Source organism: Indicator indicator, unplaced genomic scaffold (assembly GCF_027791375.1).
Source record: "Indicator indicator isolate 239-I01 unplaced genomic scaffold, UM_Iind_1.1 iindUn_scaffold_87, whole genome shotgun sequence".
NCBI classification, from domain to species: domain Eukaryota; kingdom Metazoa; phylum Chordata; class Aves; order Piciformes; family Indicatoridae; genus Indicator; species Indicator indicator.
This window is the reverse complement of record NW_026539208.1, coordinates 140,857-163,079: the sequence shown is the minus strand read 5'-3', so window position 1 is coordinate 163,079 and position 22,223 is coordinate 140,857. Positions and strand designations below refer to the sequence as shown.

Genomic DNA, 22,223 nt, shown 5'->3' with positions numbered 1-22,223 from the left:
CCTTAAGCCCAAAAGGCAATGAATTAATTACTCACAGCTGATTCTACCCATGTGGAGGGATGGTGCAGCTTCTGTGTTAACTATGAGGCTTTGGGGCTCTGTAGTACAGCGCTGGCAAGGCAGACTGCTGGCAATTAGGGTGCCATGTTGTCCCAGGACTGATCTGGCTTCAGCAGACAGCAGGTGGTTAATGACGCTTCTCGCAGTGGGTGCTTGCTTGTTTCCTGGGTAAACTGAGGCATGGCACGATTCTAGAGGCAAAGGGATGCAGGCTAGACTTCACTCTGGCTTCGAGGCTTGTGGCTCCTCCAGCTTGCTTTGTATGGGCTTTATCCCAGGCTCTGGACCAGACACTTCAGGCAGGGCAAGGCAACTCGAGGCAGCTTCTACAAGATGGGTACAAGCAGGCTTGAAAGCAAGGCTTAACAGCAAGGCTTGGAAGCAAGGCAAGGTGACTATGAGTCAGCCTGTATATATACCTTGCCCGAGATCAATTTGGGGCCAACAGGGCAACTGAAACTAACATATAGCTGCCCAATGGAAAGACGTTCTGCCAGGCTATAACCATAAAAGGCAGAAACAAAGGCCTTGTTTCTGGGGGAGCAGTGGTTAGCACACATGCTCTGATACCAGCTAAACAACTTGTTTACCAGACATGCAGGGGTGCTGTCCCCTTTATTCCTTTTCCCACGTTGCCCTTTCTGCAGGAAGGAGGGGAGAGAGGATGACCATGTCTAGGCATCTTAAGGCCTGTCTGGGTTTGTACTGAACCTATTTGGCTCTACCATTACAAACATGGTGATTGGTATTATGGCAATGATCTTGTCCTTGCTTGAAGACAACTTGTGTTCTCTTAGAGGTACTGCTATGAAACTTGTTTCTCTGAATGTATAATTTTTAAAAAGTCTTGATCTACATGTAAGAGATGATGGAAAAGAGGTTTTGCTTCCTCTTGTTTTTTCCTGTGGGTTTTTTTTTCCCATGGAGAGGGCAATTTATCATCTGGTTGTGTGTGGGTAGTGGAGCTAGGTTGTTGGGGAAAAAAAAGTTCAACAAAGCAATTTATCTGCAATTGTAGTTTGCATTTCTGAGCTGTGGGGATTACTTTCCAATTAATCCATTTTGTAGTCTCTGTGTGATCTGCATCAGGGTTGATTTGTTCCTTCTTGTCTTCTGGGCCTGAGGTTTCTTAGACCAGTTTTGTTTTTCAAGGTTTTGGGTGGTTTTTTTGATGCTCTCTCTCAATGTGTATAAAAAATGTTATTTCCCTGAAAACACCCTTGACTTTTTTTTTCTTTTTATTTTATATGGAGAATGCTCTGAACTTGTTGGCTTGCTGACTTAGATATTTCTAATTTCAAAGAAGAAATGTGAACATAAATTGCTTTACAATTATGTTTATTCTGTGGTACTGGCAGAGAATGTAGAGATACAACAAAAAAGGCCAAGGCCCTCCTGGAACTGAATCTCACCAGAGAGGTGAAAGAGAACAAGAAGATTTCTTTCAAATACGTTGAAGACAAAGGAAGAGCAGGCAAAACGTAGGCCCTCTACTGAATGATGTGGGAGACATGGTAACCGATGATGCAGAGATAGAAGAGTTGCTGAATGCCTTCTTTGCCTCAGTCTTTACTCCTAAGAATAGCCCAAGGAAGCCTCAGCCTCTGGAAGCAAGGGAGCAGAACTGGAGAGATGTGGACATTCCACTGGTCAGTAGGACTGGGTTAGAGATCTTTTATACCAACTGAAGACATACAAATCCATGGGCCTCGATGGGGTGCATCGACAAGTGTTGAAAGAGCTGGCTGATACTGTTGCTGAACACCTCTCCATCATCTTTCAAAAGTTGTGGAGAACAGAAGAGGTGTCTGACGACTGGAAGAAAGTGAATGCCACTCCAGTCTTCAAAAAAGGCAAGAAGGAGGACCCAGACAACTACAGACCAGTCAGCCTCACCTTCATCCCTGGAAGGATGATGGAGCAGCTCATTCTGGAGTCCTTTGCATAAGCTGCACTGCAACTACAGCTAGCTTTGTGCTGTATCTGCAGTCCCGCCCGTAGGAAGAAGCTGCCACCATGCCTTAAAGGGACTAAGACTCTAGTGGTAAGCCTATCCAACTAGAAGAACTTGGCCAAAACCCTTTCGGCAGTTCTAAGTGTCTGTTGCTCAAAGTTGCAGACCTTCAAGCTAAAGCGGCCCTCCATGTGCCCGCTTGCAAAGTAGGTCTGCACCTAGCAGCCCCTGTGTGCCATCTGCTTAGTGGTGGGAGAAGGAGCTGCTGCCTGCTGCTCCACCGTCCTGTGAGCTAAGCTCTGCATGATTCAGAGCATCACCCATGCTTGCCAGGACTGCCTGTGAGTGTCCCAGACGCTTGCTCATTTCTGAGCTGAGCTGGGGGAAAGCTGCACTGCTCCATGCCACTCTTCTCCACCCCCACTCCCCCTTTCCCCACTCTCAAGCCACTCAAGGAGAGGGACTGGTTCCCTACAGCATCCTGCAGATTCTGCAGGACTGCCAGCACTGGGAACCTCATGAGAGCCTATTCCAGGCACCCCACAGCCTTTGTCACACCCCCACTGCAGCGGGACACAGCTGCCTCCACTGTGTCTGGAAGGGACTGCCTACAGGAGCCAGCCAGGTCCCCATGAGCCTCAGTGGTGACTAGCATAGCAACAACATAGCAATGAGTGTTTGATAAGCGAAACTGTATCTCTTTCAATGTTCACATGTTTAACACCAATTTTGGTTCTGTTTAAAATCCCTGCACTGTAACCTGTGTGGTACTGTGATCTATTGTTTATAATGCTGCTCCTGGAATGCCCAGAGCCATAATTTGTGATCAAAATTGATTTAAATCACTGAAAGGTTCCTTTAAAATTGTATGTGCCTGACACCTAGCCTTACTGCTGTATAAGTCACCAGGGATTGTGTCGAGTTGCCATCTGGCGGACAAAGCAGCAGAATTGCAACCTTGGTTCTTATTGAATCACTGTTTTGCATTTTTCTAATTTGGTTCAAAATTGATAAATTGTGCCAGTTTATGGGGTATATACACAACCGTACATTAGAATCTACAATATGCTGTTAAAAGGTTATTAATATTTTATATTGATAAATAATAATTAATATTATTATAAATATTTAGTATAGTCATAATTTCATAAATTAATAATCATAACCATGAGTTACACAAAAGAAAGAAGACTCACTTAGGATTTTATTATTAGGCTGATTTAAAGGTGTCACGATATGGGCATTCACTCCCAGATGAATTTCTGTGTACACCATACCAGCTCCATATGAGAAGACTGCAGTCCAGGTAAGAGATACCAACTAAGCTTTACCTTAGGAACACAGTAAATGAATTCTCTGCCCACCGTGGTGTCTATTAACCTCTATTCTTCATATACATATTGCTTTTAACAAAAGTTATAACATTTTTTCCCTCTGCTTACACAGCTTTATTAAGCACACTGCAAAAAAAAAGCAGCCTAGAAATACGTGGGTTTCATGTGTTACATAGTTCATATTAAGCCATCAAATTAAGCCTCTTCAAAAGATGGAGAAGATAAATATACTAAAATATAGTAAAATAACTTTTCTTTTGAAAGTCTAGAGAACAGATATTCACTACGGCTCAAGTTATAGAAAAGGCTTGGGTCAGAAGTACTGTTTCTTCAAATGGATGACATGTTTCTGGAGAATGTGACATCTAGGAATATTGCCTATACTTTCTTCAATAGTTACAGTAATCATTCTAGTCCTGCGCTATTCATTCAGTAAGTGTTACTCAGCTGGTCTGGACAGGATGGATATTTTGCACATTGTGAATGAATACTATGGAAAGTTCAAAGCTATGCATCCAAATATTTAATATGTGTATAAACTACTGATTTTCTTTTCTCCTTCATGTCTTTGGTAAAGCAAAAAAACGTGCAATAGTCAGCAGTTGGTATTTGCACAACAATAATGAAGCTATGGATTTTATATATAAAATTTTTCTCTGCTTGTGAGTATCATCTTTGTAACTGTTGTCTTTCCTGAAAACCTCTAGGAATTATCTTTCTGTCTTTTCAGTTTTTGAAATCAGAATGGGTATTTCACTTATGTATGTTATCTCCCTGTTCTCAACATATAGCCATAAAATCTGTATCTCTCCAGGAGAGTAGCACTGCAGAATATGAAAGTTTAACAATTAGAATTTCTGAGTAAAAGTGGTTGTCTGAACCTGTTCCTCATTCCTCTCCTTTCCTTCTGGGCATAATTCTGTCAATCGGACTGACTCAGCACTCTGGCTATTGCTGCATGTTTGTTTTACGAATCAATATCTACAGATGCCAAGGACAAATACATGTTTCTGCAAGCCTCTTGTTCTGTAAGCGTTTCCATAACGTTAACAGGTATACTGATTTCTTTTAATCTTTTGGTTTGTTTTGGTTTGCTTTTTTTTGTTCCAGCTTTCTGCTTTATCCATATTGAAGCAAGCATAGAAATTCCAAACATGACCTCCATGATCTAATGTCACAGAAATTCCTCCTGGCAGCAGAAGCAATCCAAAATTACTAAGTTCCCATATAATTATAGCAATAATTTAGAAATTTTTATTACAGAATCAGACTTGAAATGAGAGGAGTTGGGTTAGTCACATCATTTTTTTTCTTCAAAATAAGAAGTTTAAAGCTAGCAGGTGCTTCGACTGTTTAGAGCTTTAAGAATATAGCTGAACAGCTTGGCCCGTGTGTCTCGAAGTAAGGCCAACATTTCCTAGGTAAAAAACCCCCAAAACAAACAAAACTTACTATTTCAAAATTATAGGCAAATTATTCCTTTGAAAGGCATTAGGAATGGGGGGTGGGTTGGTTTTTTTGTGTTGTTTGTGGGTTGGGCTTTTTTTGTTGGTTCTTGTTTCTTTGTTTGGGTTTTGGGTTTTTTTTGTAATTATAGTAATTTTGTAATTCAGTGCTTAACTTTTTGTTTTGTATTCTCTTAACCCCCAAGACAACACTTGCTTTCTTGCACTAATTGTGTGAGTTCAGTACACTTTCCTAAGTACATGTGAACAGCAGTCTTAAACAAAAAGCAATTGTGTTAGCCGCATTTCTCAAAAGAGCTAATCTAGCATCTCAGAATCACAGAACATTAGAGGTTGAAAGGGACCTCCAGATATCATCGAGTCAAACGTCCCTGTCAAAGCAGGGTCAATGAGGGTAGTCCGCACAGGAGCACATCCAAATGGGTTTTGAATGTCTTCACAGAAGGATACTCCACAACATCACTGGGCAGCCTGTTTCAGTGCTCTGTCACCCTCACTGTAAAGAAGTTTCTTCTCATGTTGAGGTGAAATCTTCTATGTTCAAGCTCATACCCATTGTTCCTTGTCTTTTCATTGCACACCACCCAAAAGAGATTGGCCACATCCATTTGACACCCACCCCTCAGATATTTATACACATTGATGAGATTCCCTCTCCGTGTTCTCAAGACTAAACAACCCCAGGTTTCTCAGTCTCTCTTCATAGGGAAGATGCTCAAGTCCCCTAATCATCCTCATGGCTCTCTGTTGGATTCTCTCCAGCAGGTCCCTGTCTCTCTTGAACTGGGGAGCCTGAAATTTGACACAGTATTCCAGGTGCAGTCTGACCAGGGCAGAGTAGAGGGTTTAAAAATATTAAGAAAAATGTGTTTGGAGCTGTAATATGATATGAAAAGTGCATAATTGTACAGCAGGGATGGAAACATCCAATTTCATAAAAATTCTTGCAATGGTTTATGTGAGGTGTAGTTATCAATCTCAGTGTCTAACTGTTTAAGTAGCATATTTACAAAGTATTTCTACTGTGTAGAGAAAAGAGAGCTTTTTGCCACCATATTCAGCTGCAACTCTTCACACAGCAGTTCAACAGAGCTGTGCAAGCCAAAAATGAAGATCAGTGGTGGAAAACATGTTCAGCATGCTAATTAGAGTGTATTTATGGTGCTTTTTTTTTTTTTTTTCCCCCACACTGAAATGGACTCTGGACTCTGAGCTTACTACTAGAATATCTGAATATGTTCTGGGTGCCACAAATATATAGTTGCTTATCTTAAAATATTAACCCCAGTGGAACAAAAAGAAGTCAGTAGTAAACAAGCAGCTCACGTGTTCTGTTCTTCAAGAGACGATGATTCTGATCCTGTTACAATAGAGCTTTTTGGCAACAAAGTACCTGCCATTTAATACCCGTTCTGTCTATTCTTTTTTTCCCTCCGGTTTATGTCTTTGGCTTGTGTGGCTGATACAACTACAATTTCAGATTCTGCAGAATTTGTTGTAATGATAAAACCAGGTAATTAGGCTTCAATCCCAAATGATGCCTCTTTGGGGAAAAAATCCTGCAACAGGAAAATGGCAGTTTCTCAGTTATTCTTTTATAGGTAGGATCTATGAACCAAACCAGACTAGAGATCTCTCTGTCTTGTGTTCCAAATAAAGGCTGGGGTGAAAACACCTTACAGCTTTTATTCTGCATAAGGCAACAAAAAGATCTTTCATATTACACCCATCCTCCACCCCACCAATGATTTAGAATCATTGACTATCTCAAGTTGGAAGGGTCAAACTCCCTGCTCATTACAGGACTTCCTAAAACTAAACCATATGACTAAGTACATCCTCCAGATACATCTTGAAGCCTGACAAACTAAGTGCTGTGACAGCTTCCCAAGGGAACCTATAATACATTCTGGTGGGGTTTATTCTACATTATGACTAATTTTTAATGGTTTTGATTTCATACAATTACTGTAACAACTCAAAAGATACAGACTTTAATATTTTTTAATTATTGTATTCTGTTGTTTTTTAAAAATACCAGTTTTAAAGGAGTCAAGTCACAGACAAATAAATCTCTGTTCCTAACAGGCATATTGTCTGTGGAAGGCTCCATCCTCAGAGTTACAGTGTAGTCCCTTTCAGTAAGTGAGATCAGATGATAATTTGCCTCTCATTGCTCCCACATTCCAAAGTCGAATATCTTGTATGGACATGTTATCCACCATGAAACTGTCTTAATTAACAAAATAAATATAATTTTATAATCTGAGGATGGATAGTTTAAAGGGGGGGGGAGTGTTTTTTGCTTTTGCCACAGTTTTTTTTAAAGAGTTTTCAGGAAGAGGCTAGATAAGCATACAAATTCTGTAGTGTCTGAAACACTACTTAGTATGTGATCCTTATCAGCTCTATTAACATACTTATTTCTCTCCTTATGCAGCAAGACACAAGAGCTTTCTGTTGTTGGTGGACTATGAGAAGGGGGTTTTTGTACAAAGTTAGTCTCAGACTGTAGCATAGGGTTGAGAATCCTGTTCATGATGCTGGACTGCATCTTCTGTACTGTTGTCTATGGATTAATGCTGGAACTGTTAGTCTATAGTGCATTATCAGCAAAGGCTCAGCTTTTTAGGATCCAGAAATGTAGAGTTGCCGTGTGTATAAAAGCACCTGGAGGCTAGCAAAGTCAGCACAAGTGTTCAGAAAACATTTGTGCAGTGAGTTGTAAGACAGAAAGTTCAAGAATGTCTGTTTATCAAAGAACAGGAACAAAATATAGTGACTGAAATTATGTTAAAAGCCTGATAGTATGTCATGCGAGGGGATTAGGGATGGAGGATGATGGTTATTCATTATGAATTATGAAATATGAATTATGAAAATTATTATTTAGTAATTATTAAAATTATTAATAACTGACTAATCACCGTATATATATTGATTTGAATGCACGGTTGTAAAAATATAGTCCATGACTGTATATACAGTATATACAATTATACCCAATTATAGTATTTACAGAATTGATTTCTAATTAAGGGATAGAAAGGTGCAGTTTCACCGCTTGTTCACTAGATGGAGACTCAACAAGACACTTGGCGGCTTGCAACTATGTACAGAGATATTTATAATGTTATCACGAGGCAAGTTAAACTAGGAATATCACGCAGCTACGCGCAGGCACTTTGAATAGAATGTTACTGAATGTTGCACACATGGAAAGATACATTCTGCCTTTCTTTCTTTGTAGTGAGGCAAGTTGCTGGGTTATGCTGACTACTTGCTGCTTATCTACCTGGGCTGGTCCCATCTGGGCGGTGCCCTTCTTTCTCCTCCCGCCTCCGAGGGTGGGGGGAAGGCTTACTTTCTCCTCCCGCAGCTACAGAGGGGCGAGGCTTTCCTTCTCCCGCGGTCGTGGGGAGGTGATGGTTCCCGGTAGGCGGGGCCGGTCATCTCCGATCTCGGAGATGGGTTTCGGGGGAGGGGTGCAGTGGAGCGGCGCTTCCCCCTCAGCTTGGCTCGAGCTGACAATGCCGAATCTTGGTGACTGCTTTCCATTAAAGGTTATGATGCAATCTTTTACTTGATTTCAATGGAGAGGATTATCTTCTCTCTCTCTCTCAGGGTTTATCCCGGGTGCTTTGCCCTGATGACACAGGGTTGTGGAGCAGTGACAGGAGGTGGCTCCTTTTCTCTCCCACAAATGGCGGGGGTCACGCAAGGTGTGTTTCTGCTTATGGCTGCTTAATTAGCTTGCAGCTGTTCTGGACTGCCAGGCTTAGACTAGTCTTTCCCCTTTCTGGGCTAAAGCTTACCCTTGGGGCTGTCTTCCTCAGTCCTCTCGACTGGACTTACGACACTGGTTCTCAGAGAAGGGATCATCCTGTTTGCAGGTTCCTCGAGTAGCTCAGCGGGCTGGCTTCTTCTGTATCACAGAGGCTTCCAGTATGCTTGCGTGTGAGAAGGCTTACAGCTTACACAGTGCGAGCTTACATAGCGAGTGAAGGCAAAAGTAGAGAGCAAGGTAGTAAACAAATGGAGTAGTACTTATAGATTTCTCGAGGCTGGATCTGGATCTGGCCAGTGGGCACACTTGTCAACAACCTGCTTCGACCTATAGAAAAGATGAAGCTAGAATTATGCCCTTAGATGGAAAGAGCATGAGCATGCCATGCGATGGGTGCATGTAGTTGTTTACCTCTTAGGATACAGGTTGGTGCCTGGGCCTTTGTCCTCCTCTCCTGAAAGGAGGGTGGAAAGGGGGACTTACCAAAACATGTTGGGACAAGTTTGCTGGTATTTGGGGGCATAATTCTGGACATGTGGTGCCTTCACCACATGGTACCTCCAAAAAGTTAAATTTTTTTGGTTACTTTTATTGTCACCATAACACGTGCATTTTTGCATATGCCTCGTATGCCTATTAGTTTTCTACGTAAAATAAATGCAGATAATGAAAGGACCGATGCAGCAGAGATAATCTCTGGTAATCTCTGAAAACTCACGTTCAAGCTGTTCCTAAAATCTGTAAGTATTTACAGAAGCATGCATCTGATGAAGCACTCTTATTCTTTTTGTTGCCTCTAGAAGATTTGATATTTCCTGAACATATCTGGGAGGAGAAAACATCACTCCAATCCACTCGAAAAAAAATATCAGAATAAATAATAGAGAATTCTTTTGGAATTTTTTTTTCTTTTTTGTCTTCTTGGTTGCTGCTCAAGTCATACTTTCCAGACAATATTGTTACTACACAGGTAACTGAGCAGTGGTAGCAGAGCAGCCAACCAGATAGCACTACATATTTTAACAGTTCTGGAAATCTATCCCCATCTTCGGGAATGTGTGTTTAATGAAAATGGAAAACAAGAGCAAACATTTCTAATATGTCTTTAAACCTTTTCTGGAAACACTTTTTGTTGTAGCTAACTGTATAAGTATATTCAAGACCTAAAAATTATATAACACTTCCCTCAACCTGCTGATTACACTCGTCTTGATGCAGCCCAGGATATGATTGCCTTTCTGGACTGCAAGTGCACGCTTATGGCTCATGTTGAGTTTCTTATTCACCAGTATCCCCAAGTCCTTTTCTTCAGGGCTCCTCTCAAGCCAGGCACTGCCCAGCCTATATCAGTGTTTGGGATTGCCCTTAATTCATCCTGTTTGTTGCCCAAACTGCGTGCATTTGCATAGAGGCACTTCAACTGGGCTGGCTATGTCACCCTCTTAGGTGGATCCCCCTTGATTTCCTTGGGGTGTCCCAGTGCTCCCTTTTTGGCTTTCCTCTGGGCAACAAGTTGAGAGCCTTGCTAGCACTCCATCCCTCTGCCTCTGGTGACCTGCCCCAATCATTGTCACATGAGATTAATAACCCTTTCCCCCTCCGAATCTATTTTACAGCCCTATCAATGAGCCCTGCCAACTTCTGCCCTAGAATCCTTTTCCCCCTCTGGGACAGGCGCATCGCATTGGTTGTTGCTGAACTCCCTTTAAGGAAATTCTGGTGGTCACTTGGTCTTCACAGGAAAGACAAATAGATGATACCTTGCTGGAATTGTGAGCTGGGGTGAAGGATGTGCTCAGTACAATAGTCCTGGTGTACACGCTAAGGTGAGAACACTTTATCAATTCATCAATATACAAATCTATTTGCGAAGAAGATGTGCCTTATGAAAACTAATTCCTACAGTAGTGTATCATGTCTCTGATGATATTGATGTTATTGACTGTTTCTTTGTGAAAGAATGGACTTTCTTTATGAAGAAACTATTATTTGTTGTTCATCTAGCAGTAGCTGTTCAAATTCAGAACAACTTCACATTCCTTATGGATTCATCTTCCTTATCCCCAACAGGAAAACCAGCAATGCCATAAACATAAAATAAAATGGATTTGAATCTGTAATAAAAATCCAGCCAAATCCCCCTTTTCCAAACTTTCCTCCTCCCCAAATCTCCTTTGTATGTATATATGTTTCCACATAAACACATTCATGGCCATATCCCATACATATTCAACTCACATATATATTACCTTAGTGATGCAAGAGGATTCTAATCATAATTACATAATATTTCTTAAAAATACAAATCTATGGATACAAAGCTGAGATAAATTCCTTCTCTATTTATGCTGCCACTGTACAACTGTTCCTTTCTGAGCTGTAGTTTTTAGACTCCTGTGGTTTCTTAAAAGCATCAGATATATAACTCACTAATGTTAGGATACAAGAAATTTTCATTAAAGAACTAGAAGATCATCATTTAGGTTCTTTAGGATGGTGTTGCAATGAAAGGAAAGAACTACTTATTTTTAATTAATTAAACAAAAGGAAGATTTAGTGCTTTCTTATGTTCTCTTTACAATTTGAACATATCTGTGGACTCTGATGTCTGTAATAGTTACAAGTGTATTTCCCTGCTCTGGTATGCTTTGTGAATTTTTAGCATACTTCTCATAGATTTGCACTGATTCAGGGTCAGGATTTTTGTTTTGTATCTCTTTCTGGGCTCTATCTACAAGGCCAAACTACACTGAAACGGACAAAAACAGGAAAAGCAATTTATGTCATTCAATGCATCCTTGGACTCAAAGAAAGCAGAAGAGGAAATGACAGCCACATACTTTTAACCCTAACAGTAAATCTGGCCTTGATAATTGTTACCTCCTAATGGCCTGATCAGCCCATCTTTTTATATGGTTTAAAGATGGTTTAGATGATCTTAAAATTGTACTCAGTGTTTAGAACTCTTTAGGTTTCATCTTTAATATATAAAACACCCAACCAACCAAGCAAAAAAAATATAAAGTTGTCAATTTGGATACCAGTCATTGATGTCCACATAGCATGCTTTTATTCTACAGTACATAAACATGTGATTCTTTTCTAGTTTTAGATCTTGTGTCTAATACTGTGGTAGTTGCAAACAATACCCACCCACACCTCCCACCCTGTCAGGGAAGACTTAGGACTTGTGAGGAGCTGATCTTTTGTTTGCTTGGAGACCAACTAATTGAGAATTGATCACAGCCAAAACAACAGGGGTATAAATGGAATTCTGCTATAGAGAGGTGTTCTTTGGTTCTTGCTCCACAGGAGCAGCCTTCGCAGATTGGACCTTCTCCCCTTTAGAATGGAACCTAAGGAACCTCAAACGCACCCTGCCCTGGGTGAGCGTGTATATATATATAGATAGATAGATATCGATATGTATAGATAGATATATATCCTGGGTATCTGTGAGAGATTTGTCATAGTAGGGCTGAACAAGGCCAGCACAAAATCCAGACAGGCCCTGATGTATCTAGACATGGCCCCCATCTCCCCCCTCCTTCCTGGAGAAAGTCAGGGTAATGTGGGAAAAGGAACAAAGGGGACAGGACCGTGCGTGTCTGGTAAACAAGTCTGCTTCTGGTGTAAGAGCACATGTACTGGCCACTGCTCCTTCCTGACCAGGCCTGTGTTTCTGTCTGTTATGGCCACAGCCTGGCAGAACCCCTTTTCATTGGGTTACTATGTACTGGCTTCCATTGCCCTATTGGCCCAATTGAATCTCAGTCAAGAGATATATAGAGGCTGATTTCTAGTTGCCTTGCTTAAGCCTTGCTTGAATTGCCTTCTTGGACCCGCCTTGCTTGAAGTTGCCTCGCCCTGCCTTGAGTTGCCCGGTCCAGAGCCTGGGATAAAAGCCACGAGCCTACACACTGCAAGATAGAGAAGACATGAGCTTAGGAGCCAGAACCAAGCCTGCTTCCCTTTGCAACCAGAATTTTGCTGTGCCTCAGTTTACCCAGGGCAAAGCAAGTGCCTGTCATAATAAGAGTCAAAAACCCACTGTCCACTGAAGCCAGACCAGCCCCAAGACCAGGTGGCCTTCCTGCCGGCAGCCTGCTGTGACTGGCACAAGAGAGCACTCCAAAAGCCTCAACAGCTAATACACAGCAGCAGCACTTGCCACTTGGGTGGAATCAGCCGTGAGTAATTAACGGTTCTTGTCGAGTCTCCCCGTGTGGCTGAGTGCCATTTCGCTCCCAAGGATTCTCTCTTTCTGATGTTCCTACCAGTTTGCATAGAATTTTTAAAATTGTTATATTTGCCTAGATACTGTACATTCCCACTGTAAATAGATATTCTAACTGTACATTGAACCTATTTAATAATTTTTTGCAATTTTTCATATTAATAAAATAAAAAGTTATTAATATTTTTATTAATATTTGCCATATAGCTTATAAATTAAACAATTTTCATAACAAGATTTTCCTTTTATGAGTGAGCTGTGTGCACATTTTGCTTTGTCTTTTCAAATAGTTTAATTGTTTGATAGTTTAATTAGTTGTACAACAGTGTTTTCCCAACCAACATCTGAACCTGTAATTTTATTGTGTCGGAACGAGAGCAGATTTAATTGTAATAAATCAGTGACTATTAGCCTCCTCTATTATCTGTCTCCTTCATGACAAACTCTGATGCTGCATTTACTTCTGCATTTCTCCCCTGCCCCAATACTTGTGTCAAATTTACCACAGAAGTTTATGTATTGACACGATACTTAAACCCTATATTTAGGAGATTTAGTATCTGTAATAGTTAATCTTCTTCTAGTCCCCATGTACAATCACAGATACATTTTACCTTGGAGCTTCCACTTTGAGTAAAGCTGAGCTGAACTTGCCCATTTTACTAAAGTACACATTTAAGGGCACAAGTTTCTTTTCCTTATATGGAAACCAGATATGTCTTCACTGTGGAAGAAAAAAGGTTTTCTGCTGTTCTGTTTTAGATGAAATCCTAGGCCAGAAAAGTTAAGATCAGTTCTCAGCTTCTAAGTGTGAAAGTTAGATTACCCAAGAGGAGGAAATTCAAGACTTTGTAAGGAACTCCTTCACAGATGAAAATAAAAGGACTTTGACTTTTGCAGGGTGAGATCCATAATGATTAACTCATGTGACTTAGTAAAACAGTTCTGGTTTCAGACTACTCAGTAGGAAGGTAAGGTCTCTTTCTGTGAGTTGAATATTAAACAAGTGAAACTCATCACCAGCAGGAGTAATGAGAAGCAGCAAGTAAAGGCTTTTCTAGTGAAGGTGTCCCAGGTAAAATCCTGTAGATCCAGACAAACATTTTGATCTTGATGGCTGCTCAGCTTCATCCTTCTGCAGTTTCAAGGATCCTCCAGAACCAAAAGGTAAGGGTATGAATTTGCATTTCATTTGCTGAATAAAACAAAGTTTATGGAGTGCCTTTTCCTTGATGGCTCTGACATGACATCAGGAATCTGAACCCCAGGGAATACTCCAGGCATCAGTTACCTGATGAGTTGTACAAGGAGAAGATCTGGGAAACCACACATCCTCAGCATTTGGCATGAAAAGAAGGAGCAATGTTGTGAGCGGATACTCAGCCAGCAGGGCAGGGAGCTGGAAGAGAGAGCCTTTGTTTCCCTCTTAATACATGATCTTCTCTGTGCTGGGACAAGAGAGAAAGAGTGCAGTTACCAGATGCCTGCCCAAATCTTTTGAGCCAGAGGGGAGAAAAGTGTTGCATGGGGAGGAAGGAAAAACATGAGGATGGAGTCAGAACAGGAGAAATAAGATAGGATGATACTCAGGAAGTGAGGGGAGGAATCAGTCCTCATCTGCAACTGGTTATCAGTGACTCTTAACTAGCATGGGAGAGTTCATGTGAGAAGCTAGCGCAGACCAGCTCTCAACTTTTGCTATGATTTGCTTCATAAAAGCATGCTCCTCTTCAGATTTGTCCTTGGCTTTTATACAAGAAATTAGCTTCTCAGGTTTAGATTGGATAGTAAGTGAACAGATGTGATTTTAGGCTAACAGCTAGAGAGAGTACAGTTCATAGCACAAAGATCAGTAGTGTTCATTTCTTTATTGACTATACAGGCAGACTAAAATTAGAAGTGTAGGTGGATTTTATTATGGTTTCCCTTCACAGCTTAACTGAGCCACAAGCTGTGTGAACCTTCACTCAGTTTGTGCTGTTCATAACTGTATCTGTTTGTTTAGCTGAGTTGATAGCAGCAGTGTTTTACTGTTTCATCTGACAGCAGCAGGGAAAGCAATCCAGCTCCTTTCAAAACTCCCTCTGACAATGACAACATTGCTGAAGGTTTAGTCACCCGCTTGTCAAGGGCTGGTACATTAAGGTAGACAAACTGGAAAACCTAGTGTTACACAGCCAAGAAATGTAGTTCTCACAACTAGCCAAATCAGTATTTCCTCTGCCTCCTATTTCTCTGCAGCTAGTGCAGATGACTTTGTCCTTCCAAGGAATTTCTCCTATTTATCAAGTGTTTTGAGATCACTCCTGTGGAAACTATCATAACTCTTGCTGTTACAATACCAGAACTGTTACTGACCACAGCTGCAGCTGAAACCAGATGGAAATGAGTTGCCTTCATGCTTGCTTCAGAGACAGAGGTCCTCACACAGAGACAGAAGCTATGAAAAGGCAAAACTCTGGTCAGGAGGATGAAATTGTTGAATTACAAGAAGATAATGTGGAGGAAAGTGACACACCTCTAAATACTCAAACAAGAAAGGTAGGAATTTCATTTGCTCCTTTGATTCTTGCTGTTGGGGAAAACAACACACAGCAAGAGAAATTTCAGTTTGCAGGAACATCTTGTAGGGGTGGTTTGTTTTGTTGGTGGGAAAGGAAAAGTTTATTCACTTGAAAGTAAAGCTGAAACCCCATTAAACACATTTATTTGCATTTTCTCAATGACATTCTAGTATTGGAATGGGATTTTAAGCTTTTTTTTGTTTGGGGCGTGGCCATTTCTGAACTGTAAATTAGGAAATTAAGTTGTAATTGGTACTGCTGTGTTTTGCTTTCTCTTTTCATGTTCTGTCAGTGGGATTTGACTTAAAACTGGAAAGGAGGAAAGTTGTAATCCATATTAAAACCAGCCTTTCATTCAGAACAAATTAATCAGAAAACAGCATTGCCAAAAGAAAAATAGGCTGTCTGGCTACAGATCATGCTGGACACACTCTCTTTTCATCTTTGAGTAATTTACAGTTGTAAACAATTATGAATTCGTATGAGTAATGTGTGCCAAAACCTCATTTAAGACCAGCATGTGAGTCCTGAGGAAAGGCAGCTCCCAGTGTTTAGCTTAAAGATATGGAATGTCCTAACACTGGCAGAGGATTAATACACACTCACAGGCAACTGTGGTACAGTGATTTTCATTGCTTACTCATGAGCAGAGGGAATATCTGTGATAGAGCTAAGTTTCCCATTTTTCTGTAGGGATAGTTGAGCCCTCTTGAAAGCTCATCTGTATTAGTCACACTACCTCTCCCTTCCTGCTCCTGACAGCACCAACTGCTTCCTTGTACAAACTAAGCTGCTCAGCTCTGGGCTGCTTCATCTCACTGGATAGGTAAAAACCTTAGTTACTCTACTGTAGCAGCTACTTCCCTGACCTGGTAACCTGTATGACCTTGCTGCATAATCAGACAAATCCTAGGAATGTGCAAAGAGGAATGGGAGAAAGTGATGGAGAGGCAAGAATGAGATCTATTTGGCTATACTGAGAAACTTTACTCTTAAGTTTCTGGTTTTTCTCTTTCCAGAACTGAGTTTTCATTTGGGTTCTGCTGATGATTCTGGCAAGTGTCTTCCTATCCTATAGAGACTGATGGACAATTATCATGCTCTGCTTCCTACTTGAGGCAGGTTAATCAGAACTACCCTGCCCACCAGGGAAAGATTTTTTCTCTGCTGTTTCTTCCTCCCAGCAGCCTTGCAGCATATACAGACAACATCCAGAGGATGTTGAGGTAGTTGCGGAAATGAGCATTTGCTTGAGATCAAGCCAATTTGCTATCCATGATTGAGAATTATGCTTTTGTAACAATCTAAATGTGTGGCTCAATCAGACTGTGGGCTTGATAGCTGTCTTTCTCAACTGATATTGCAATGGTTGATTTTATAGTGCTAGGCTTTTTTCCTTTTTCAAATACAAAACAATACACTAATGTCAAATATTAGATTGAAGCTTCAATCCTCTAATACATTTAAAAATCAAATTAAAAAATATACATGTAAACATGATTGTGGTGGTTTGGCACTGGCTGGGAGCCAAAGTCCACCAAAACCACTCTATGACTCCCCTTCTTAGATGGACAGGAGAGAAGGGAAAAATATAACAAAAGGCCTGTAATAAAATATAAGCAATTTTAATAATGCAAAGCACAGGCAAAGGCCATGAGCAGAATAAAAAGCCAACAGAGATGTTATTCTCTACTGCCCATCAGCAGGCAGTAGTTGGTCATTCATGGGAAGCAGGGCTCTATGTGTAGAATTTGCTCTGGAGGGCAGAAGCCATGGATGAATATCCCCGCACTTGCTTCTTTCACTTAGTATATATATCTAAGCTGATGTCATATGGCATAGAATATCTCTTTGACCAGTTTGAGTCACCTGGCCTGGCTGTGTCCCCTCCCAAGATCTTGCCCACACCTCAGTGGGGTGGGGAAATGTTGGAAAAGCACAGCTCGAGTGCTTGTTCAGCAGTAGCCAAAACACTGGTGTGTAATCAACAGCCAGCTACAGCACTGCAAAACACAGCACTAGAAAGATGCTCTGAGGAAAATTAACTCCAGCTCAGCCAAACCCAATACAATGATCACACCTGAAATCATGTGGATAACAAAACCATATTCAGCCTTTGCCTTTCATTGTCTACCAAAGCAAAGTTTTGCATGTTCCTAGGAGTGCCTACAGAGAGAACTGTACTTTTCTCTGTCTCTGCTCCTGGAGAAATGACTCTTGTAAGATCTTTCTGTTGGTGTCTGTTATCTCTCCCTGTTCATCTGCTGTTCCCAAAAAACATTTAAACCAGCTGGTGGACGTCAGTTAAATTTAGTGACAGGTTTTCTATTACTCTGGGTTCTTAGTTCATAAAGTAAAGGAAAGAAACCAAGGTTAGTGCCTCCCCCCCAGCACCTGGCTTCTGATAACTTGCATGTGTGTGACACAGCCAGCCTACAGCATGTGCTCCTTTTTGCCTGACACTGATGTCAAAAAAGAACATGGAGTTTACTGCTGGGTTTATGGTAAAGGAGGAGGGATCCAAAAGAGAACATGGTCTACTTATGAATTCATTCCCTTCCTTCAATCTTTCGGCTGTGGAAAGAAAAATAAATAATTGTAGTTTTTATGTTTTGCTGTATCACCTAAGCTTTTCGGTTTTTCTTTTAATATTAGTACTGATGGAATAACTAACTAAAAGACTAATTTCTGCCATGGTCTTAAATCTTATTAAAAATTAAATTAAATGCAATTATTAACCCAAGAGTGTTTCCTTGTGTTCTTCTAGAACAGGTGAGATTTTAATAAACTTTCTGTTAGATGTATTCAATTGCCTTTGATTTTCCAATCTTCTGAAGGAAAGAGTCAGCTGTAAAAAAAATCTTAATTATTTTGTGGTGGTTTAAAATGCAGTAGTAACTAATGAACAGCAGGCCATTTACTTTGGTTGCTGGCACCCAGGAGCTATGCAGACTGATGCTATCAACATTGCAAAGGTGAATGATTCTGGAAATTCCTCCACAGACACCTTTTTGGTTGGAAGACTGTCTCTGTCTGGAGGAAGGAGAGAGACTCAGTTCTTTTTTGAACATTCCTGTGTTGTGAAATTAAAGGCACAATCAAGGTCAAATATCAAAAGCCAAGATTATTTATTAAAGGAGAAAGAGAGAGGAAGAGAGAGAAGAGCAGGAAAGGGTTATATTACCATTGGCTGGAGGAGGGGAGAGGAAAAGTTTCCAAAGTCCAAGTCCTTTTCAGTTTGTGTTGTCTGGTGATGTTTCCAGCATGTGGTGTCTTCAATGGAGTTTCTTCTTCTGAGCAAGCATCGCTCAGGTCTTTTATACAGTGTTTTAGTCAGTTTTAGATAGGTGTTCAGGTGTTGTCCCCAGGGAATCTTCCTGTGTATTGCTTCAGTGCCACAGGGATCTTCCATTGTGGGGAGGCCTCCACCTCCTTCTTCACCTTTTACCTGTCCGTACACAAAATACACATCAGGGGCTTATCATGCCAGATGGTGAATCTGTTGTATAGTCCAGAAGCCTTTCCACCATCTCCCCTTTCTGGGGTAGCTGATGGGTAGAGATGATTTTGTCTTTGCACATTCCAGAGAGTCAGTTCCAGTGGCCTCCGCCCATTACACATTTCTGACCAAGCCAGGTGGTGTTTCTGTTGCATTTTTTCACCATCACCTCCCCTTCCGGGGCAGCTGCAGTCTTGTGAGCAGATCTTACCCTTTGTTGGGACATATCTCAGTCCTTGATACAATCACAAGGTGATTTGCATCCAGACAGGATTCCTACAGAGAGATGGCAAACATTGAAAGGACAGCTTGTGGAATATGAAAATCAAATTGACATAGTTGGGGGGAGCGGGGGGGTGGGGTGTGGAAAGCAGAAGCCATCAAATCACCTTAGCTTTAAAGGCAATTTAGGAGTTGAAAGTTTGCACAGCTGGATAATAACATCTCTTTCAAGTAATAACCTGCCTGTGAATTTCTTTTGCCTTCTACAGGTCTTCATTCCCACGTGCAGCAGGTGGGAACCCCTGGTGCAGGATGTTGCTTACCAATGAAGGTTTCCCATCTATGAAGGAGCTTTTTGTTCTAAATGTGACATTTTTTACTGATGAATTTCACTAATCTACATACCCTTTCCTTTTATAGGAATTATACTAATCCATATGCCCTTTCCTAGGAGAGAGATCACTGGAAATCATGCAGGAATGTAGTTTTCTGGAAGTGTAAATTATGGATGTTTATTACTACCATTTTTCTAGTGTTCTTCCTGGTCATTCTTATCAGCTTAAGTCTTTATTCCAGTAAGTATCTCACTTTTGTTTCATCCTATAATACAAATGTACAATATATACAAACTCATATAACACAAATTGAACAGTAGCATCCTTTAAACTCCTCCTGTAAACAGCTGAAGGGACTAGGATGCTGCCTGCAGAAGGTGGTGTGTTGAGTGAACTTTTTAGCAGGCAGCAAGCAACTTGTATCCTGATCAGATGGTAATTTTAGCCTTAAGTGAGAAAATGTTGCGAGAATGATTGGAAATGGTACTTGTAACTTTGCAGTAAGTACAATGGATCACTTAGATCCCTTCACATGGTATCAGTGCCTTCCAAAGCAGATGAGTTTTTGCTAATTGGGGCGAGTCACTGACCTCCACATGCTGTCACTTCTTCAGGTGACTTGCACTTTCTTTCTGTCACTCTCAGTCAGTCATTACATAGAAAATTTGCAAGAAAACCACCTTGGAGAAAGCCAGAAAATTGTGGGGTTTTAATACTTCTGCTAACTGGAGCTTTTTCCTCTCCTTTCAATCTCTTTTTGAATATTAGATGTTTACACAGATGAAGATGACTACTGGGATCCTGAAGCACTACTAAATAGTAGAAATTGTCGCAATTTTTCAGGAACATTGGAATTAATGTGTGGTCTTCCACACCTCTTCTTTGAAGATGTTACTAAGAGGGTACGTGTTGATGTATTTCCTGGCAAAGCTCATTTTGCTTGATTCAGTGCTTTCCTTTATAAAAAGTTTCTGTTTCTCTGCGTAGCAACTCGGTCATCTGCAATTTTGCAAGTACATAGAACAAAACTGGAATCATTGTAGTATAATTTACACCAATTAAAAAAAAGGCACCTGTTTTTTTTCACAAATTTGAGTAATGGCTGGGACAATCTTCTATTTTTCATAGAATCATTGAATAATTTAGGGTAGGAGAGGCCTGTGAAGGTCACCTAAACCCAATGCTGGCTAAAAATCCTGTTTGTTCCATTCTCCTGTAAGTATGCAATGATAGCCTGACATTTCCATTGAGCTGTAAGTTATGGCTGAAATAAGCTCAGCAGCCATGGCAGTGCTGACTTAGACTTACTGTAGAAAGTTTGAGTAGTGAGACACTTCCCCCTGCCAAGTAAGAGTAAAGGGTTTTTTGTTACTAATAAAAACCCAAGCCAAACAACGAAATTGTACATGGCAACATGAGCACACACTTTTAGTTCACCCTGAATGCCTCCATTGTATTTCAGTAATATGGTAATCATTTAGATGAACAAGTTCAGAAGGATTGTGTACCTTCTCCAGGGCACATATTTGTTGATATCTGATTTTCACCATCTGCGTTAAGTCCCTTTAAATACCTTTTAAGAATGATTTGCTGTGCTTTTATGGGGAAAAGAGAGGGTGAATAGAAGAATATATTGAATGTATTTTTCCTTTATATTTTCTTTTTTTCTCCTTAAGTTAACAGATGTCTACAGTTCATCTCCAGCTCTAGGACACTACTTTAGGTCAGCTCAGGTGGTTTATTTCAGGTAAGAAATTTCTACTACCAAAATGATCAGAAAATTCTAGGCTTTGGATGAGACACTGGTGCCTACGTAAATATACAAAACATTTAAATCAGTGAAAAACAGGTTGTTTGGGGGAAAGTTGTGTATATAGATAAACTGAATGGAGGATTTTCTGATATAAATGCCAAGTACGATTAACAATATAAAATAACAGTAATATTTTGTGGCTGTTGATTATCATCTTAGTTGCCTTTGATTCAAATAAAATCCATTAATAAACATACACAGACCAGTCAGCCTCACCTCCACCCCTGGAAAGGTGATGGAGCAGCTAATTTTGGAGGTCATCTTTAAGCACATGGAAGAAAAGAAGTTTATCAGGAGTAGGCAGCATGGATTTACCAAGGGGAAATCATGTTCAATGAATATGACAGCCTTCTCTGATGGTGCAACTGAATGGATAGATACAGGGAGAGCAGGGGATGCTGTCTATCTTGACGTTAGTACAGCTTTTGACACTTCCATCCCCATAGGAAATTTGTGTTAGAAGAGTGGTTGGTGAGATGGATTGAGAACTGGTGGTTGGTGAAATGGATAGAGCTCATGATCAACAGTGTGAAGACCTGTAACTAATGGTGCTCACCAGGGATCAGTACCGCATCCAGTCTTATTCAACACCTGGATGAGGTGGGTAGAGTGTATCCTCAGCAAGTTTGCTGCTGATAGAAAACTGGGAGGACACTTGCAAGGCTATGCAGCCATTCAGCAAGAGCTGGACAAACTTGAGAGCTGGGCAAAGGGGAACCTAATGAGGTTCAACAAGAATACATGTAGAGTCCTGCATCTGGGGAGGAGCAACACCATGCAGGTTAGGGCTTGACCTACTGGAAAGCAGCTCCATAGAGAAGAATGTGTCCAGCAGATCAAGGGAGATTTTCCTCTCCTTCTACTCTGCCCTACTGAGACCGCATCTGGAGTATTGTGTCTAGTTCTGGGCTTTCTAGGTCAAGAGGGAGAGAGAGTCCAAAGGAGGGCCTCA

At 40.8% G+C, this 22,223-nt stretch overlaps 1 protein-coding gene across 1 annotated transcript in view; it reads left to right on the top strand.

Moving 5' to 3' along the window:
- The first annotated feature begins 15,223 nt into the window (after window positions 1-15,223).
- Window positions 15,224-22,223, top strand: part of CUNH3orf52 (chromosome unknown C3orf52 homolog) — a 56,001-nt gene continuing 49,001 nt past the window's right edge. Inside the window, exons 1-4 of the mRNA XM_054398718.1 lie at window positions 15,224-15,379; window positions 19,575-19,698; window positions 20,227-20,360; window positions 21,135-21,205. Of these exons, the coding sequence (XP_054254693.1) occupies window positions 15,224-15,379; window positions 19,575-19,698; window positions 20,227-20,360; window positions 21,135-21,205 (485 nt within the window). The remainder of the gene's footprint in view (window positions 15,380-19,574; window positions 19,699-20,226; window positions 20,361-21,134; window positions 21,206-22,223) is intronic.